Raw genomic sequence first — 21,299 nt, 5'->3', positions numbered from 1 at the left:
GCCACACCTAGCCCTGCCCCCACCTTATGGTCCTTCCCTACCCACCCTGGTAGGGGAAGACAAAGGGCACATAATCTTGGGAGTTCTAAGGCCACACCCACCGCCCCTTCCTCTCCATACTACCACAGCTGATGCTCTCTGGAAAGTGCCACCTCTCAGCAGGAGGCCAACCAGCACAAAAATAGAGCGTTAAACCACCATATCACAGGACTCTGTGCAGACAACCCCCAATACCAGCCCAGAGCCAAGTAGACTCACTGGGTAGCTAGACCCAGAAGAGAGACAACAATCACTGCAGTTTGGCTCACAGGAAGCCACATCCATAGGAAAAGGGGGAGAGTACTATATCAAGGGAACACCCCATGGGACAAAAGAATTTGAACAACAGCCTTCAGCCCTAGACCTTCCCTAAGACAGAGCCTATCCAAATGAGAAGGAACCAGAAAACCAACCCTGGAAATATGACAAAACAAGGCTCTTTAACATTCCCCGCAAAAATCATAATACTTCATCAGCAATGGACCCAAACCAAGAAGAAATCCCGGCTTTACTTGAAAAAGAATTCCGGAGGTTAGTTATTAAGGGAGGCACCAGAGAAAGGTGAAGCTCAATGCAAGGAAATCCAAAAAATGATACAACAAGTGAAGGGAGAAATAAGAAAATAGAAAGCTTAAAGAAAAAAACAATCAACAATTCAGGAAACTCTGGACACACTTTTAGAAATATGAAATGCTCTGGAAAGTCTCAGCAATAGAACTGAACAAGTAGAAGAAAGAAATTTAGAGCGCAAAGACACAGTTGTCAAATTAACCCAATTCGACAAAGACAAAAAAAAAGAATAAAAAAAAAAAAACAAAGACTCCAAGAAATCTGAGATTATGTTAAATGACCAAACCTAAGAATAAACGATTTTCCTGAGGAAGAAGAGAATTCTAAAATCTTAGAAAAAATATTTGGAAGAATCATCAAGGAAAACTTCCCCAGCCTTGCTAAAGGTCTAGACATCTAAATACAAGAAGCACAAGGAACACCTGGGAAATTCATCACAAAAAGATCTTCACCTAGGCACATTGTCATCAGGTTATCCAAAGTTAAGATGAAGGAAAGAATCTTAAGAGCTGTGAGACAGAAGCGCCAAGTAACCTATAAAGGAAAACCTATCAGATTAACAGCAGATTTCTCAGCAGAAACTCTACAAGCTAGAAGGGATTGGGGCCTGATCTTCAGCCTCCTTAAATAAAACAATCATCAGCCAAGAATTTTGTATCTAGCGAAACTAAGCATTATATATGAAGGAGAGATACAGTCTTTTTCAGACAAACAAATGGTGAGAGAATTCGCCATTACCAAGCCACCACTACAAGAACTGCTAAAATGAGCTCTGAATCTTGAAACAAATCCTGGAAACACATCAAAACAGAACCTCTTTAAAGCATAAATTCACACAGGATCTATAAAACATAAATACAAGTTAAAAAGCAAAAGCAAAAAACAAATAAACAAAAACCCAAAGTATACAGGCAACAAAGAGCACGATGAATGCAACAGTACCTCACATTTCATTACTAACATTGGACTAAATGCTCCACTTAAAGACACAGAACTGCAGAATGGATAAGAACTCACTAACCAACTATCTGATGCCTTCAGGAGACTCGTTAACACATAAGGACTCACATAAACTTAAAGTAAAGGGGTGGAAAAAGGCATTTCATGCAAATGGACACGAAAAGCAAGCAGGGGTAGCTATTCTTACATCAGACAAACTTTAAAGCAACAGCAGCCAAAGGAGACAAAGAAGCACATTTTGTAATGGTAAAAGGCCTTGTCCAACAGGAAAATATCACAATCCTAAACATATATGCACCTAACACTGGAGGTCCCAAATTTATAAAACAATTACTAATAGACCTAAGAAATGAGATAGACAGCAACACAATAATAGTGGAGGACTTAAGTACTCCACTGACAGTACAAGACAGGCCATCAAGACAGAAAGTCAACAAAGAAACAGTGGATTTAAACTATACCTTAGAACAAATGGACTTAACAGATGTATACAGAACATTTCATCCAACAACCACAGAATACACATTCTATTCAACAGCGCATGGAACTTTCTCCAGGATAGACCATATGATAGGCCATAAAATGAGCTTCAATAAATTTAAGAAAATTGACAGTACATCAAGCACTCTCTCAGACCACAGTGGAATAAAATTGGATATCAACTCCAAAAGGAACCTTCAAAACTATGCAAATACATGGAAATTAAATAACCTGCTCCTGAATGAGCATTGGGTCAAAAACAAAATCAAGATGGAAATTTAAAAATTCTTCGAACTGAATGACAATAATGACGCAACCTACCAAAACCTGTGGGATACAGCAAAGGCAGTGCTAAGAGAAAAGTTCATAGCCCTAAAAGTGTACATCAAAAACACTGAAAAAGCGCAAACTGACACTCTAAGGTCACACCTCAAGGAACTAGAGAAACAAGAACAAACCAAACCCAAACCCAGCAGAAGAAAGGAAACAACCAATATCAGAGCAGAACTAAATGAAATTGAAACAAAAACAATACAAAAGATAAATGAAACAAAAAGCTGGTTCTTTGAAAGATAAATAAAACTGATCGACCATTAACAATATTAAATGAGAAAAGAAGAGAGAAAATCCAAAAAACCTCACTAAGAAATAAAACAGGAGATATTACAACTGACACCACTGAAATACAAAAAGTAATTCAAGGCTACTATGAACACTTTTATGCACATAAACTAGAAAACCTAGAAGAGATGGATAAATTCCTGGAAAAATACAACCCTCCTAGCTTAAATCAGGAAGAATTAGATGCTCTGAACAGACCAATAACAAGCAGTAAGGTTGAAATGGTAATTTAAAAATTACCAACAAAAAAAAAGGCCAGGACCAGATGGATTCACAGCAGAATTCTACCAGACATTCAAAGAAGAATTGGTACCAATCCTTTTGACACTATTCCTTAAGATAGAGAAAGAAGGAACCCTCCCTAATTCATTCTATGAAGCCAGCATCACCCCAATACCAAAACCAGGTAATGACATAACTAAAAAAGAAAACTACAGACCAATATCCCTGATGAACATAGATGCTAAAATCCTTAACAAAATACTAGCTAGCTGAATCCAACAATATAACAAAAAGATTGTCCACCATGATCAACTGGGTTTCATACCAGGGATGCAGGGATGGTTTAACATACCCAAGTCAATAAATGTGATACACAACATAAAAAGAATTAAAAACAAAAATCACACAATCATCTCAGTAGATGCAGAAAAAGCATTCAACAAAATCCAGCATCCCTTAAAACTCTCAGCAAAATGGCATACAAGGGACATACCATAATGTAATAAAAGCCATCTATGACAACCCAATGCCAACATAATACTGAATGGAGAAAAGTTGAAAGCATTCCCTCTGAGAACTGGAACAAGACAAGGATGCCCATTCTCACCACTCCTCCTCAACATAGTACTGAAAGTCCTAGCAAGAGCTATCAGACAAGAGAAAGAAATAAAAGACACCCAAATCAGTAAAGAAGTAGTCAAACCGTCACTGTTTGCTGACAATCATTTACCTTGAACCCTAAAGACACCTCCAGAAAGCTCCTAGAACTGATAAAAGAATTCAGCAAAGTTTCTGGATACAAGATTAATGTACACAAATCAGTAACTCTTCTATACACCAACAGCAACCAAGCAGAAAATCAAATCAAGTACTTAACTCCTTTTACAATAGCTGAAAAAAAAAACCTTAAGAATATACCTGGCCAAGGAGTTGAAAGACATCTACAAGGAAAACTACAAAACATTGCTGAAATAAATCATAGATGACACAAACATATGGAAACACATCCCATGCTCATGGATGGGTGGAATCAATATTGTGAAAATGACCATACTGCCAAAAGCAATCTACAAATTCAATGCAATCCCCATTAAAATACCACCATCATTCTTCACAGAACTAGAAAAAACAATCCTAAAATTCATATGGAACCAAAAAAGAGCCCCCATAGCCAAAGTAAGACTAAGCAAAAAGAAGAAATCTGAAGGCATCACACTACCTGATTTCAAACTATACTATAAGGCCATAGTCACCAAAACAGCATGGTACTGGTATAAAAACAGGCACACTGACCAATGGAACAGAAAAGAGAACCCAGAAATAAACCCAAATACTTACAGCCAACTGATCTTCGACAAAGCAAACAAAAACATAAAGTGGGGAAAGGACACCCTATTCAACAAATGGTGCTGGGATAATTGGCTAACCACATGTAGGAGAATGAAACAGGATCCTCATCTCTCACCTTATACATAAATCAACTTAAGGTGGGTTAAGGACTTAAACCTAAGACCTAAAACTGTAAAAATTCTAGAAGATAACATTGGAAAACCCCTTCTAGACATTGGCTTAGGCAAGGATTTCATGACCAAGAACCCAAAAGCAAATGCAATAAAAATGAAAATAAATATCTGGGACCTATTTAAACTAAAAAGCTTTTGCACGGCAAAAGGAACAGTCAGCAGAGTAATCAGACAACCCACAGAGTGGAAGAAAATCTTCACAATCCATACATCTGACAAAGGACTAACACCTAATATCTATGACGAACTCAAACAAATCAATAAGAAAAAAACAAAGTATCCCATCAAAAAGTGGGCTAAGGACATGAATAGACAATTCTCAAAAGAAGATATACAAATGGCTAACAAACATATGAAAAAATGCTCAACATCGTGAATGATCAGGGAAATGCAAATCAAAACCACAATGCCATACCACCTTGCTCCTGCACGAACGCCCATAATCAAAAAATCAAAAAACAGTAGATGTTGGTGTGGATGCGGTGATCAGAGAACACTTCTACACTGCTGGTGGGAACGCAAACTAGTACAGCCACTATGGAAAACAGTGTAGAGATTCCTTAAAGAACTAACAGTAGAACTACCATTTGATCCAGCAATCCCACTACTGGGTATCTACCCAGAGAAAATGAAGTCATTATTCAAAAAAGATACTTGCACACGCATGTTTATAGCAGCACAATTCACAATTGCAAAATCATGGAACCAACCCAAATGCCCATCAATCAACAAGTGGATAAAGAAACTGTGGTATATTTATATGATGGAATACTACTCAGCCATAAAAAGGAATGAATTAATAGCATTTGCAGTGACCTGGATGAGATTGGAGACTATTATTCTAAGTGATGTAACTCAGGAATGGAAAACCAAACATCGGATGTTCTCACTGTAGGATATAATAAATTCCTCTTCAAAGGTTTTAGCCTGTAAATTGTTAAGTACAATGATTTCTGAGATCCTCTCCAAAGAACCAATGTATCAGGATGTTCAGCTCCCGTGTTCTTTGTCCGCCATTTTAAAGTTTAACTTCTTCATTCTCCTCGCCCCTAGTTTCAGTAAACAACCTTTTCCACCAGTTCTAATCAGTAGTTCACATATGTTTCCCTGGTCACCTGCTATGTCTTGAGTCACCCACGGTCACCTGCTCCGTCCTGAGTCACCCTGGTCACCTGCTCTGACCTGAATTACCTGTTCTGTAGCTGCCCTTCCTGCCAAACTACTGACTCCGCCATTCCAGTTCATACTCCTGCTCTCTTTAAAATAGCCAATGGGAATTAGCTTAGACTGTGCGGTCCAACCCTAGCCAATAGGGGAATAACACAGCAGTAGGGGCTACCTGCACCAGGAATAAGAACCCCTTCCCCTCCCTTGTTCAGGTGTGCTCCCGCCATTGCTCCATCCGCAAGTCACATCCTTCTATAGAAGTAAAATTACCTTGCTGAGAAAATTAAATTTATGTTCGAGTGCTGTTTCTTTGGTGGCACCAAATATTTATTTATAACATCAATGATATGTGGGAGGTAAGCTGTAAGGATGCAAAGACATAAGAATGATACAATAGACTTTGGGGACTTGAGGGCAAGAGTGGGAGGTGGGCGAGGGATAAAAGACTACAAATATGGTGCAGTGTATACTGCTTGGATGATGGGTGCACCAAAATCTCACAAATCACTGCCAAAGAACTTACTCATGTAACCAAATACCACCTGGACGCCAATAACTTATGGAAAAATAAATTTAAAAATAAATAAATAACAAAAACAACTAAGAAAGTATAATTGGATTATCTATAACACAAAGAAATGAAAAGTGCTTGAGGAGATGGATACTCATTTACCCTGATGTGATTATTATGCATTGTATGCTTGTATCAAAATATCTCATGTATCCCATAAATATATACACCTACTATGTACCCACAGAAATAAAAATAAATTTTTTTAAATAAAATAAGACAGCAGGCAAAAATCTAAAATAATCCCATGACCTTCACCCTTAGGGTCATGCTATATATAATAATCCAGCCCCTCTGAGTGTGGGTGGGATCTGTGGCTTGCTTCTGGCCAATAGAATATGGCAAAGTGATGGGATGCCACTCCCTTTATTAGGTTCATTATATAGCAAGAGTGAGAGGATGTCACTCCTATGATCAAGTTACATTATATTAGAACTCTGTCTTAGCAGACAAGAGAGACTCTTGTGAGCTAGCCAGGCATGGTGGCTTATGCCTATAATCCCAAAAATTTGAGAGGCTGAGGCAGGAGGATCATTTGAGGCCAGGAATCCAAGACCAGCCTGGGCAACATAGCAAGAGCTTGGTGTTACAAAAAACTTAAAAAACATAAAACTTAGCAGGGTGTGATGGTGCATGCCTTTTGTTCTAGATACCTGGGAGGGTGAGGCGGGAGGATGGCTTGAGACCAGGAGTTCAGGCTGTAGTGAGCTAGGGTCATGCCACTGCACTCCAACCTGGGTGACAGAGTGAGAACCTGTAGAAGAAGAAAGAAGGAAGAGGAGGAGGAGGAAGAGGAAGAAGAGGAGGAGGAGGAGGAAAGGTGCTATGATACAAACAATCTATGGAAAAGACCATGTGGCAGGAAACTGCAGACTGCCCCTAGAAGCTAAGTGCCTCAGCCCTAAACTGCAAGGAACTGAAGTTTATCACATCCACTTGAGCTTGGAAGAGGATTCTCAAGACATATAATGGAATGGAGCCCAGCCAACACTTTGATAATAGCCTGGTGAGCATAAGTTGATTACAGCATAGGACACAGCTAAGCCATGCTCAGATGCCGAACCCACTGAAACTATGAGATAATATAAATTGTTTAAGCTGCTAAATTTGTGGTAACTTGCTATGCAGCAATAGAAAACTAATGCTACAAAATAGTACATTTTATATTCACTATTTCATGTGGTACTCTCGTTTTTTATAAAATGTATGTTATCTAGTTCTTGGGTCATTCAGGTGTATACATACTTGTACACTTGCACATACTTGTACACTTAACTCGAGCCATTCACTGAAATGGGTGATATAATGCTAGATGGTTGTTAAGAAATTAACATGCAGCTATCTCTACTCCAATTTCCCAGTTTGGGAAATAATCGTTAGATAAAACAAAGGCTCTGCCTTTTCTGATACCACACTCCACAGATATTTTCTCACATCTTTTTAAACATTTTGCAATCACATGTTGTTTATAGGAAGTTTACAGGGCATGCAATGATTAAAATTTTTAAGTGACTTGATAAGTTGCAAAAGAAGGATAATATTTAAAGTCAGTGAGTAGCAAGACAATCTAAAGTTTCTGTAATATCTGGTACTCTATTAATTATAGAGCAAAGATCCCCTTACAGAATCCTTTCATAAACAGCATGCTAGAGTCTATCCCCAGTGGTTATAGAATTTGCTATGTTTTTCAGGAGACAGTTATGCCAGGGTGATTTGAATGGATAGATGTGCTGTTTTGCCTGCTTGTAGAATTCAGCCCAGTCTTTGGTCTCCCCTCTCTCCCTCCTCCACCTCTCCCTCTCTCTTCTTCTGCACCAGAGCCTAAGGCTGCCCCACCAACATGCGTCATTTTTTCCAGAGGCTACATTTTTTTCTTTTTTTGAGACGGAGTTTTGCTCTGTTGCCCAGGCTGGCGTGCAGTGGTGTGGTCTCGGCTCACTGCAGCCTCGGCCTCCTGGGTTCACGCGAGTCTTCTGCCTCAGTCTCTGGAGTGGCTGGGACTGCAGGCACGTGCCACCATGCCCAGCTAATTTTTGTATTTTTGGTAGAGACAGGGTTTTGCCGTGTTGGCCAGGCTAGTCTCGAACTCCTGACCTCAAGTGATCTGTCCGCCTCAGCCTCCCAAAGTGCTGGTATTACAGGCGTAAGCCACCGCATCCTGCCCAGACATATGAAATTTGACAGGTATTGTGTACCCTTTGGATCTTTAGGAATTAATTTTTGCCTCTGTCACTCAGCTTTGCATATTTTGAAATGGAGATAAGTATAGGGAGGTCATGGAAGGAAAATTGCCAGAATTCCCAAACCATGTAACACTCATTGAGAATTCCAGATTCATTATATCTAAAGGGCAAGTGAAGGAAACTGTACTGTGAACTGGGTATAACTCCTTGGTTCTTAACTAGTACATTCTTAATTTGTGAGACCAAAATGTTGATAAACAATAATTTAAGATTGTACAGTACTCTAAACATCTGCAAAGGTCTAGATATTATCAGTATCACTAGTTTTTATTTCTGCCAGTAGCTCCCTTTTAGGTTACATTGTTGTCCTCTTTCCAGTGTGGCATCTGTCATTGGTTTTTTACCATGGCAAGTTCATTAAAAAGCTTGCTCCACTGTTGTCTTCAAGTAATGCCCATAAGGAGATGGAAGATATCTGAGACAATTAAGTCTTTAGCTTCTAGACAAGAGAAATAACGTTGCATTAAATTCCAAGTTTCTTTCTGCTAGACTTGAATGTGTCTAACCACTCTAATTTATGGGGGCTTTTGGTTTCTTTCCTATTGTACTTTGTATGTAGAATTGTTTTGAAATATTAAGCATATTTGCTTTGAATTTGAAATCTTTCTTAATTTTGTATTTATCCTTTGAATAAAACGTAAATCCAAAAAAAAATAAATTAACATGTAGCAAAAGAAAAAAGAATATTCAAAAGCCAAAATGTAATAACAGGTTACCTGTATTCCTCTAATTAGATCACACAAACCAGAGTCAGATACAGAGTTTACAATTTCTGAAGAAGTTTTTCGTTGCATCTTAAAACATTTACACCTTTTTAAGACAAATAGAGTAGCTATTGTTTTACACATTTGGGTTATGAAAATTTTGAAAAATCTGAAATTCAAATAGGTTAAAGGGAATTATCCAAAGTCATATAATCAGTAAGTTGCTGTTCTGACTCCTGATATGATGCTCTTTCCTCCATGGTATTTCCTGTAGTTGTTTAAACCATGGTAATTTTCATAATATTGACATAAATATGCCTGGGTTTGACATTTCATTCTCTGAACCTTGATGAGAAGAGTCCATCAACAAGAAAGACATTATCTCAGAAAGAATTTTAGTACACACACACACAGAGACACATACACACACACAGACATATATACCCTATAATCACATACGTAATAATGTTTCTCCATATATGACTATCAGAGCAAGTATTAATCAAATATTGATGCATAGAGAGAGTGGGTGTGTTACCTGTACTTGATCCAAATCTTCTTTTATTTTAAACTCTTTTTCTGGAGACATCTTCCTGTAACATAAAATGTTTTAAAATGCATCATGATATTTTTAAATGCATCACTGCTTTGCTTTCTTGAGGAGGACTTTTTAAACGATTTTAAAATAATGAAGTTTTTTTTTAAAAATTCATATTTCTAAGAGACATAAAATTCATACAGGCTAAATTACAAACAACTGAATAACATTTCTCAAACTAACTTCTCACTGGTATGATTAAAATGTGAAAAGACAGATATTCAAAGCATATTGGTCATTTTTTCTTCTCGGGTCATTTTTTGTTAAAGGTCAAAGCCATTTGTCCCATGAATTTCTTTTCAGGATTTTTGGAATTCTATAAAGTTTGACTTCATAGTTTCCTTTTAAAATTATTTTAATATTAGGGTTTAACCAGGCAAATTCAAATGCAATAATTATAATACTAAAGAAAATATTTACTTAATAATGTTACTTTATAATAATACATATACACAAAAAATAAATAACTTTTTATAAGAATAATACAATTAATAAGTACAGTAGAAAAGAACAGCCAAGACTGTGGAGTTAACAAATTACAAAGCATGAGCTAGACCATCAAAGAAACAATGTAAATGCTTTTTTCCTAAAATTAAAGATTTAATTCTGTTCACCTATTTCTGAATGTATTGTGGTTCAATCTCCTCTTCCAGTCCATTTTTGGTTCTTTGTTCTTCCCTTTTTAGCTTTATCCCATAATCATATACTGTTATGCTTATAAAAACATGTATTTGCCAATTTTATGTTTTTAAAAGATTATTCATAAGTTATGTTTATTTGACTTTAAATTGTTTGTATAAAAAGAAATATAAATTAACAAGAAAAAAAGATTAACATGTATCTTTATGTCTTACTTTTCTGAATCCTCAGATTTTCCTTTGTCTTTTTTCTTCACTGTTTTCACAGCTTTCTTTGTTCGATTATTTGTAGGCTTAGTTTTCTGTATAATTTTATATAAGCCAGAAATAAAGGGTTAAAAACACAATAAGTTATAGAAAGATATGATAATATACATTATTAATGTACATTTTCCTCTGAGAGTCACTATACAACATTTCAGGAAAAATTATCTGCATAGAAGCAAAATAAAATGACACATCTGGTCTGTTTGTAATAGTGCTTTATGTGGTATAAGTTGTATATAAGCTAATACATATTAAAACATTTAAATTTTTCTGACAATATCAATCACTTATGTTATAATGTGGTATACGCCTTCCTGAAAATCACCTCACTATGCAAAAATATGCAATAAAACCTGTAGGATGTATGGGGGAAATGGGTTTTTGCACATCTTGCAAAAACCATGTTGGTGATATATTTTCAAAAATAAAAACCTAAGAAAAACAGTACTATAGTACACAGTCATTAAGAATACCTAAATACCATGAGAAATATAGACTTTTATTTTGAGAAAGACCTGAAACTTGTTTGTGAAAGTGAGCATTGAATAGGTTGCAACTTGTGAGTTATTGCACAGTGGAAGGAAATTGTCTGAAATTAAAATGTCATACCACCAGATGTGGGCTGGTGTGGCACACTATATACAGGTGAACCAAGGTAGATGGAGAAAGTTGCTTTCTGCTTTTTTTTTTTTTTTTTTTTTTTGAGATGGGAGTCTCACTCTGTTGTCCAGGCTGGAATGTAGTGGCATGATCTTGGCTCACTGCAAGCTCCGCCTCCTGGGTTCAAGCAATTCTCCTGTCTCAGCCTCCTCAGTAGCTGGGACTACAGGGGCACGCCACCACGCCCGGCTAATTTTTGTATTTTTAGTAGAGACAGGATTTCACCATATTGATCAGGCTGGTCTTGAACTCCTGACCTCAAGTGATCCGCCCGCCTCGGCCTCCCAAAGTGCTGGGATTACAGGCACGAGACACTGCACCCGGCCTTTCTGCTTTCACTCTTTGTTTTTGCAGATGAAATTGCTTAAGCATATGTGAAATTCAAACTATGCTCAAATCGTTCAATTATGTTGGAACAAGTTTGCATTTCAAAACAAATATTATAGCAGAACTAATCAGGTTTTAAAGTATTCTTGAGCTGCTGTGTAGTAGAAGAACATTTTACAAAAGAAAGTAAGGGAAAAATTAACAATTAGATTATTAAAAATTTTAGGACATTTGGACAAGATAGCTGACTAGAAGCATCTCATATGCACCATTCTCACAGAGCAGAAACAAAAGGGGCTAGTGAACATTGACCCTGTAGGCCGATCATCTGAGAAACCACGTTACTATCCATCAAGGCAGCAGGGTAACACAGAGAGTAGAGAGGAGTGAGGTGAGGCACCAGCATGTCTGGGCTCAGTGCAGAGCCAGGAGAACCTTTCAATATGGGAAAGGTTGAGTAAGTGAACCATTTTCCAACATGTGAAAGGGTGAGAGCCCCTAGGGGGATTCAGCTCTCCACAGGGACCTGTGCAAGACTGGGAGTGGGAGAATCCCCCTGGGCCCCCACCAACTCCACCACATTTCTAGACTGAGGTAGGAGCCACTGGGACATTTTGTGGGGGCAACTCTTGCATCCACGGTGACCTCTACAAGCCTTGGGCCCAAGGGCAGACCAGCACCAATGTCACTGCCCCAGTAAAGACCACAGTTGCAGTGCCTGGGAGCTGTATGATTTATCCATGTATTCTTGCCAGATGAGGCTCAAGGCCAGCTTCTGGACTAGCAGGCCCACTTTGGGCCAAACTCAGCTGGCCATTCCACCCACCCTCACCATTGGTAGCCAGGCGGGTAAGGCTTGCTAGAGCTTCCAGCCCAGCAGTCCTGCTCTTGTGTGAACTCAGCTGGAGGGTGTAGCCTCCTGTTTTCCCAGGAAATACCCAGAGAGCTGAGCAGGTGACCCCACCCACCCCTCCCATTGATACCCATATGGGCAACACCTCCTAGAGCTTCCAGCCCAGTGGCCATGCTTCTGTGTAAACTCAGTGAGAGGGTGCACCTTCATGTTGTTCCAGGAAGCATCTAGACTATAGAGCAGGCATCCTCGCCCACCCCCACTGCTGGTAGCCAGGTGAGCCATGCCTGCTAGAGCTTCTAGCTCAGTGGTCCTACTTCTGCCCGAATTTGCCTCCTGCTGCCCTGGAAACACCCAGAAGGCAGGGCGAGCAACTCTATCCACCCCTGTGGCTCTCTAAAATAAATCAATCAGACAAAAACAAAGAAAAAAGAATGAAAAAAAAAACTCAGAAATTTGGGGTTAGGTAGAGGTCAAATCTATGACTGATTGGTTCCTGAAAGAGGCGGGGAAAAAGCAAGCAATCTGGAAAACATATTTTGCTATATCATTGATGAACACTTACCCAACCTCGCTAGAGAGGACAACATTCAAATCCGGGAAATACACAGAGCCCCTGAAAGGTATTACATAAGAAGATAATCCCCAAGACACATAATCGTCAGATTTTCAAAGGTCAACATGAAAGAAAAAATGATAAAGGCAACTAGACAGAATGTGCAGGTCACCTACAAAAAGAACCCCACCCATCAGGCTAAAAGTGGGCCTTTCAGCAGAAACCCTACAAGCCAGAAGAGATTGGGTTGGGGGTGGCCTATATTCAGCATTCCTAAAGAAAAAAATTTCCAGCCAAGAATTTCATATCCAGCCAAACTGAATGTCATAAGTGGAAGAGAAATAAGGTCCTTTTCAGGTAATCAAATGCTAACAACATGATAGCGAGATCAAACCCATACATATCAATATTAACAGAGAATGCAAATGGGCTAAATGCCCAAATTAAAAGGTACAGAGTGGCAAGCCGGAAAAAGAAGCAAGACCCAATGGGTATGCTATCTTCAAGAGATCCATCTCACAGGCAATGACATCCATAGGCTCAAAATTAAAAGACAGAGAAAAATTTACCATGCACATGGAAAACAGGAAAAAGCAGGAGTTGCAAACCTAATTTCAGGCAAAATGGGACTTTAAGCAAATAAAGATCAAAAAAGGTAAAGATGGGCAGTACATATTGGTAAAGGATTCTATTCTGCAAGAAGATTTAACTATTCTAAACATATACACACCCAACATAGGACCGCCCAGATTGATACCCAGGGTAAGCAAGTTCTTAGGGACCTACAAAGAGACTTAGACCCACACACAATAATAGTGGGAGACTGCTATTAAACAGAAGTCCCCACTGACAGTATTAGACCATTGAGGCAGAAAATAAACAAAGATATTCAGCACCTAAACTCAACACTTGACCAGTGGACGAATAGACACTACACAAGTCTCCACCCAAAAACAACAGAATATACATTCTTCTCATCATGACATAGCACATACTCCAAAAAATCTAACTGGCCATAAAATAATCCTTAGCAAATAAAAAAAAAATCAAAATCATACCAACCACACTCTCAGACTACAGCAAAATAAAAATAGAAACCAAGACTAAGAAAATCACTCAAAACCATACAATTACACAGAAATTAAACAACCTCCTCCTGAATGACATTTGGGTAAACAATGAAATTAAGGCAGAAGTTAGGAAGTTCTTTGAAACTAATGAGAACAAAGATACAACATACCAGAAAATCTAGTACACAACTAAGGCAGTGTTAAGGGGGAAGTTTATAACACTAAATGCCCAACATGAAAAAGTTAGAAAGATCTAAAATTAACAATCTAACATCACAACTAGAAGAAGAAGAGTAAACCAACCTCAAAGCAAGCAAAAGGCAAGAAGTACCAAAATCAGAATTGAACTGAAGAAATTGAGATACAAAAACACATACAAAAGATCAACAAATCCAGAAATTGGTTTTATAAAAAAAAAATAATAAGATAGACCACTAGCTACACAAATAAAGAAAAACAGAGAGAAGATCCTGATAAACACAATTAGAGATGACAAAGCAGATGTTACCACTGACACCACAGAAATACAAATCACCATCAGAAACTACTATGATCGCCTCTATGCACACAAACCAGAAAATCTATACTAGAAATGAGTACATCAAACTAGAAATGGATAAATTCCTGGACACATACAACCACCCAAAAATGATGCAGGAAGAAACTGAATCCCTGAGCAGACCAATAACGATTTCCAAAATTGAATTAGTAACAAAAAGCTTACCAAAAAAAGCCCAGGACCAGAGAGATTCACAGCCAAATTCTACCAGATATATAAAGAAGCGCTGGTGCCATTCCTACTAAATGATTGCTACTAAATTCCTACTAAAATTATTCAAAAAAACTGAGGAGGAGGGACTCCTCCCTAACTCATTCTATGAGGCCAGCATCATCCTGATGCCAAAACTTGGCAGACACAACAAATAAAGAAAACTTCAGGCCAATATCTTGATGAACATAGATGCAAAAATCTCCTCAACAAAATACTAGCAAACTGCTTCCAGAAGCACATCAAAAACCTAATCCACCATGATCAAATAGGCTCTATCCCTGGGATGCAAAGTTGATTCAACATAGGCAAATCAATAAATCTGATTCACCAAATAAATAAAACTAAAAACCAAAACCATAGTATTATCTCAATAGAGGCAGAAAAGACTTTCAATAAAATTCAACTCTCTTCATGTTAAAAACCTTCAATAAACTAGGCATTGAAGGAACATACATCAAAATAATAAAAGCTATCTATGACAAAACCACAGCCAACATCATATTGAATAGGCAAAAGCTGAAAGCATTTCCCTTGAAAACCAGCACAAGACAAAGATGCCCTCTCTCACCATTTCTATCCAACACCATATTAGAAGTCCTGGCAAGAGCAATCGGGCAAGGGAAAGCAATAAAGGGCATCCAGATAGGAAGAGAGGAAGTGAAACTACCCCTGTTTGACGGCATGATTCTATATCTAGAAAACTCCATAGCCTTGGCCCAAAATCTCCTTCAGCTGATGAACAACGTCAGCAAAGTTTCAGGGTACGAAGTCAATATACAAAATTAGTAGCACTCCTATACAACAACATCCAAGCCAAGAGCCAAATCAGGAATACAAACCCATTCTCAACTGCCACAAAAAGAATAAAATATCTAGGAATATAGCTAACTAGGGAGGTGAAAGATCTCCACAATGAGAACTTTAAAACACTGCTCAAAAAAATCAGATGACACAAACAAATGGGAAAACATTCCATGCTCATGGATAGGGAGACTCAATATTGTTAAAATGGTCCTACTGCCCAAAGTGATTTAAAGATTCAATGCTATTCCTATCAAACTACCAATGTCATTCTTCACAGAAATAGAAAAAACTATTCTAAAATGTGTAAGGAACCAAAAAAGAGTCGGAATAGTCAAGGCAATCCTAAGCAAAAAGAATAAAGCTAGAGGCATCACATACCCAACTTAAAACTATACTAAAGGGCTACAGTAACCAAAACAGCATGGTACTGGTGCAAAAACAGACACCTAGGCCAATGGAACAGAATAGAGAAGCCAGAAATAAGGCTGCACACCTAAAACTATCTGATCTTCAATAAACCTGACAAAAACAAGCAATGAAGAAAGGACTCCTCATTCAAAAAACGAGGCTGGAATAACTGGCCAGCCATATGCAGAAGAATGAAACTGTACCCCTACCTTACACCACATTCAAAAATCAATGCAAAATCAATTAAAGACTTAAATGAAAACCCAAAACTATAAAAACTCTGGAAGATAACCTAGGAAATACCATTCTGGACATAGGACTTGGCAAAGATTTCATGATAAAGATGCCAAAAGCCATTTCGACAAAAACAAAAATTAACAAATGAGATCTAAACTAAAGAGCTTCTGCATAACAAAAGAAACTATCAACAGAGTAAACAGGCAACCTAGAGATTGGGAGAAAATATTTGTAAACTATGCATCTGACAAAGGTGTTATATCCAGAATCTATAAGGAACTTAAACAAATTTACAAGGAAAAAATGACTCCATTAAAAAGGGGACAAAGGACATGAATGGACACTTTTCAAAAGAAGACATGCATGTAGCCAACAAACATACAAAAAATGCACAACATCAGTAATCATTAGAGAAGTGCAAACCAAAACCATAATAAAATACCATCTCATACCAGTCAGAATGGCAATTATTAAAAAGTCAAAAAGTAACAGATGCCAGTGAGGTTGAGGAGAAAAGGGAAGACTTATGCACGGCTGGTGGGAGTGTAAATTAGTTCAGCCATTGTGGAAAGCAGTGTAGTGATTCCTCAAAGAACTTAAAAAAGAATTACCATTTGACCCAGCAATCTCATTGTTGGGTATATACCCAAAGGAATATATAAATCATTCTACCATGAAGACACATGCACATATATGTTTATTGCAGCACTATTCACAATAGCAAATACAGGGAGTCAACCTAAATGCCCATCAACTGTGGGCTGGATAAAGAAAATGTGATATGTATACTCCATGGAATACTATGTAGCTATAAAAAATAATGAGATAATATCCTCTGCAGCAACACGGATGGAGCTGGAAGCCATTATCCAAATGGCTAGTGCCAAATACCCCATGATCTTACTTATAAGGGGGAGCTGAACAACAAGACCACATGGATTCTAGGAGAGGAACAACAGACATTGGGGCCTACTTGAGAGTGGAGAGTGGTAGGAGGAAGGGGATTAGAAAAATACCTATCTGGTACTATGCTTATTACCCAGGTGATAAAATTATCTGTACACCAAACACCCATGACATGCAGTTTACCTATATAACAAACCTGCTCATGTACCCCTAAACCTAAAATAAAAGTTAACCGAAGTGTGAGGTTTGCTGGGAGGAAACAGGTATATTCAAGTGCTAGCAGCTTGTGAGACAGCAAGACTCAAGTCTCAAAAAGCCATCTCAAAATCTCAAGCTGCCTAGAGGATGTTTAAGGGGAAAGGTGGCATGGAAATGATGCACAGGAGAGGCATGGGGTGTAGGTCTGCTTGTTGTTTTCTGATGGCTAGCTGGGGTAACAGACCATCCACAGGCCTGGCTGGTGTAATTTCTGCAGGGGTCTGATTATAGACTAACTGCTCCAATTTCTTCCTGGAAGGGAGAAAATTGCAACCACCCTCTCTGCTTCCTGCCTGGATTGTTTCAAGATTAGCCTTTGGAATTCTCAAGCAAACAGGTAGTTAGATATATGTGCAGCAAGAAACAAAGTGAGGGAGGGGTTACTTCTAGAGTAAACTAGCAACCTGGCTATCCCAGCGAGGACTAAACTTTGACCTTTTCTCTCTCTTGCTGAAATTCCTATTTAAGGGGTCTGGGAAGACATGCCCTATAAACCATAAAATCTAAATAGATGCATTTTATTTAACCCTATATAACATTGCTTACTATCCAACCTGACTCTGGCATCACATCACATGACAGATAAAGAAGGAAATCCAAATATTTAACCCCAAAATATGTTTCTTTGCCACATTTTGAAACAGTCCTGCAAAGCCATCTTTTACCAGGGAAATTTGCATCTGAAAATAACTTCTATTAACGTAACTAACGTAATATCTTTCCCCTTTCCTCCCAACCTTGAAGAGATTAGCTGAGAGTCCAGCACCTCTTAAAGGTCTAAACAGGAAACATTTGCTATCTATTGTTTCTAAGGGCAGCCACCTACGAGATTTCGTATAATAAGAACCTTGGTCTCCAAGCCCCTTCTCTTTACCTAGACACTCCTTTCTATTGATTCCAGATCTTTGGATAATAATAACTTGACTCTTTCAATCAACTGCCAGTCAGAAAACCTTGAATCCATCTATTACCTGTAAGCACCCCACACACGCATCCTTCCTTCAAGTTGTCCCACCTTTCCTGACGAAACCAATGTATACTTCACATGTATTGATTGATGTCTTATGTCTCCCTAAAATGTATAAAACCAAACTGTAACCCAATTGCCTTGGTCACTCATATTTGGCTCAGGGTAAACTTCTTTAAATATTTTTAAAAATTAGATTAGCTTAATAATAATTACCTATTAAGGCATTAGGTGGTTATTTCTTGTTTTAAACCACAACTCCCAATGGATACCAAATTCATTATAGTGGCAATCTCCTTATAAGTTAAATACAGAGCACTGAGATTTTCACCAGCAACAACCCAGAACATAAATATAAGGATGGGACATATTTTCCTACCATCTGCCTGGAGTTTTTCACCCAGAGAAGTGAAAAAACTCTGGGCAGATGGTAGGAAAATCGGACTTCCACATCCGTGATGCCCCTCCTCACATTCTGTCCTGCGACAAGCATGCAGAAGAAAATCTTCCCCCAACTCCAAGTTTCTACACTGCAAAAAGTGAGAATGAGGGGGTCAACCAGCTTTCCCACCAATGCTGGGTTCCTTGACAGGAGACTTGTACTTGCTTTAACCCTCAGGAAGCATTATGACTGCCTAAAGGGAGAAATATTACCAACAACAGACAAAGACAAAGAAGAAAAGTAAAACTACCATCCCCAGGCCTGGAAACTCTGTAACTTGACCAAAGGAGATGCCAAGTCAGAGTGGCTATTCAGCAGGACCACAACGTAGAAGGAACATTCATTCCCAAATCCTTTGGCCCAAATCCCTGGCCAGCCTTCCTACACTGCTGGGATAAACCTTTTGGGACCTCCCCAATTCCAGACAAGCAGCACTCTCATCATTTACTAGAGCTGAGGTCAACCAGGATTTAAGGAGCCACCAAGAGCCCCCCTAAAAAAGCAGCAAACCAGTGATAAATACTTGCTAAGCAAATATATCCATTTTTTTCCAGAACGAGAAAATGGGAATAAATAAGTAATTCTTCAAAGCAAAGGCACAGGCATATACCCACAAGAAACAACAGCAAACAAGAAACCATAACCTCCCCAAAAGGACAAAGCAAAAACACCATTACTGACCATAACAAGATGTTAATTCATGAGTTCTCGGAACAAGAATTCAAAACAACAGTTTTAAGGAAACTCAGTGATCTCCAAGGTAGCACAAAAAAGAAATTCAGAAATATACCAGATAAATTTAACAACAAGATTAAAATAATTTTTTAAAACTCAAACAAATCTTGGAACTGAGAAATACATTTGCCGAACTGAAGAACTCATTAGAGGCTCTCAACAGCAGAATGGACCAAGTAGAGGAAAAAAATTCAGTGAAATCTAAGATTGGCTATTTGAAAATACACAAAGGACAAAAAAAGAAGAAAGAATGAAAAGGAATAAAAATTACCTTCAAGATACAGAAAATTATTTTAAAGAACCAAATCTAAAAATTATTGGTGTTCAAGAGAGAGCTGAGGAAAAGAAAGGGATAGAAAACTTACCCAAAGAAATAATAACAGAAAACTTTCCAAAACTTCTGAAAGATGTCAATATCCAGGTAAAAGAAATTCTGAGAACACCAAACAGATTCAACCCAAGTAAGACTACATAAGACATACAATAATGAAGCTCTCAAAGGTCAAGGACAAAGAGAATCCTAAAAGAAGCAAGAGAAAACATATTAAAAAGCTCCAATTTGCCTAGCAACAGACTTTTCAATGAAAACAATACAGGCCAGGAGGCAATAGAATGAGATTTTCAAAGTGCTGAAAGAAGACAACTTCCATTCAAGAATACTGTATCCATCAAAATTATCCTTCAAATATGAAGGAGATATAAAGTCTTCTCCAGACAAAATAAAGCTGAGAGAATTCACAACTACCAGACCCATCTTTTAAAAAAAGCTAAAGGCAGTTCTTCAATCTGAAAAAAAATAAAACAAAACACCAATGTGCAAAATAAAAAAAAACTTTTCCAGGTATAAAACGCCTTGGTAAAATTAAGTACATGAAGAAACCCAAAATACTCTATATTGCAACTGTGGTGTGCAATTTGCTCATAAATCTATTATGAAGTCCAAAGACAAGTCTATTAAAAATAAAAATATTACAGCAACCTGTTAAGAGATTGGTAATATAAAATATGTACATTGAGACAACTTAGTCAAAATGTGGGGGAGAAGTTAAAGTGTAGAATTGTGTGTGTGTGTGTGTGTGTGTGTGTGTATGTGTTTCCTTTGTTTCTATTCTTTTATTTGGGATTAAAGATAAATTATCATCTCTTTAAAACAACTTGTTATATCTATACAATGTTCTTTGTAAGCCTAATGGTAACCACATCACAAAAACATGTAATAGATTCACTAAAAGTCAAAAGCAATAAATCAGAACATATTATCATAAAAAATTACTTAACCACAAAGGAAAACAGTAAGAAATAAAGAAAAGAAGGACTCAAAACAATCAGAAAACAGGCATCAAAATGGTCATAGTAAGATCTTACTTATAAACAATAACACTGAATGTAAGTGGTCTCAATTCTTCAATTAAACCCATAGAGTGGCTGAATGAGTAAAGAAACAAGACTCAATGATACGCTGCTCCCAAGAAACCCTAAAGACACACACAGCCTGAAAGTGAATGGAGTAGAGAAATATATTCCATGTAACTGGAAGCCAAAAAAGAGCAGGAGTAGCTATACTTAGATAAAATAGACTATAAATCTAAGATTGCAAAAAGAGACAAAGTCACTATATAATAATAAAGAGGTCAATTCAGCAAGAGCATGTAGCAACTATAAATATCTGTGCATCCAACAACAGAACTCCCAGATATATAA

General features: G+C 37.8%; 1 protein-coding gene across 32 annotated transcripts in view; it reads right to left on the bottom strand.

Annotated features, from left to right (window-relative positions):
* Nucleotides 1-21,299, bottom strand: part of CCDC7 (coiled-coil domain containing 7) — a 411,675-nt gene that overhangs the window by 309,153 nt on the left and 81,223 nt on the right. For all 32 annotated transcript variants that reach the window (XM_063781580.1, XM_063781581.1, XM_063781579.1 and 29 more), the window contains 2 exons: nucleotides 10,553-10,638; nucleotides 9,639-9,693 (listed from right to left, as the gene is read on the bottom strand). In XM_063781580.1, coding sequence (XP_063637650.1) covers nucleotides 9,639-9,693; nucleotides 10,553-10,638 — 141 coding nt within the window. The remainder of the gene's footprint in view (nucleotides 1-9,638; nucleotides 9,694-10,552; nucleotides 10,639-21,299) is intronic.

Source organism: Pan troglodytes, chromosome 8, assembly GCF_028858775.2.
Source record: "Pan troglodytes isolate AG18354 chromosome 8, NHGRI_mPanTro3-v2.0_pri, whole genome shotgun sequence".
Taxonomy (NCBI): domain Eukaryota; kingdom Metazoa; phylum Chordata; class Mammalia; order Primates; family Hominidae; genus Pan; species Pan troglodytes.
The sequence above is the reverse complement of the archived record's forward strand: the minus strand, read 5'-3'. Positions and strand labels throughout refer to the sequence as shown.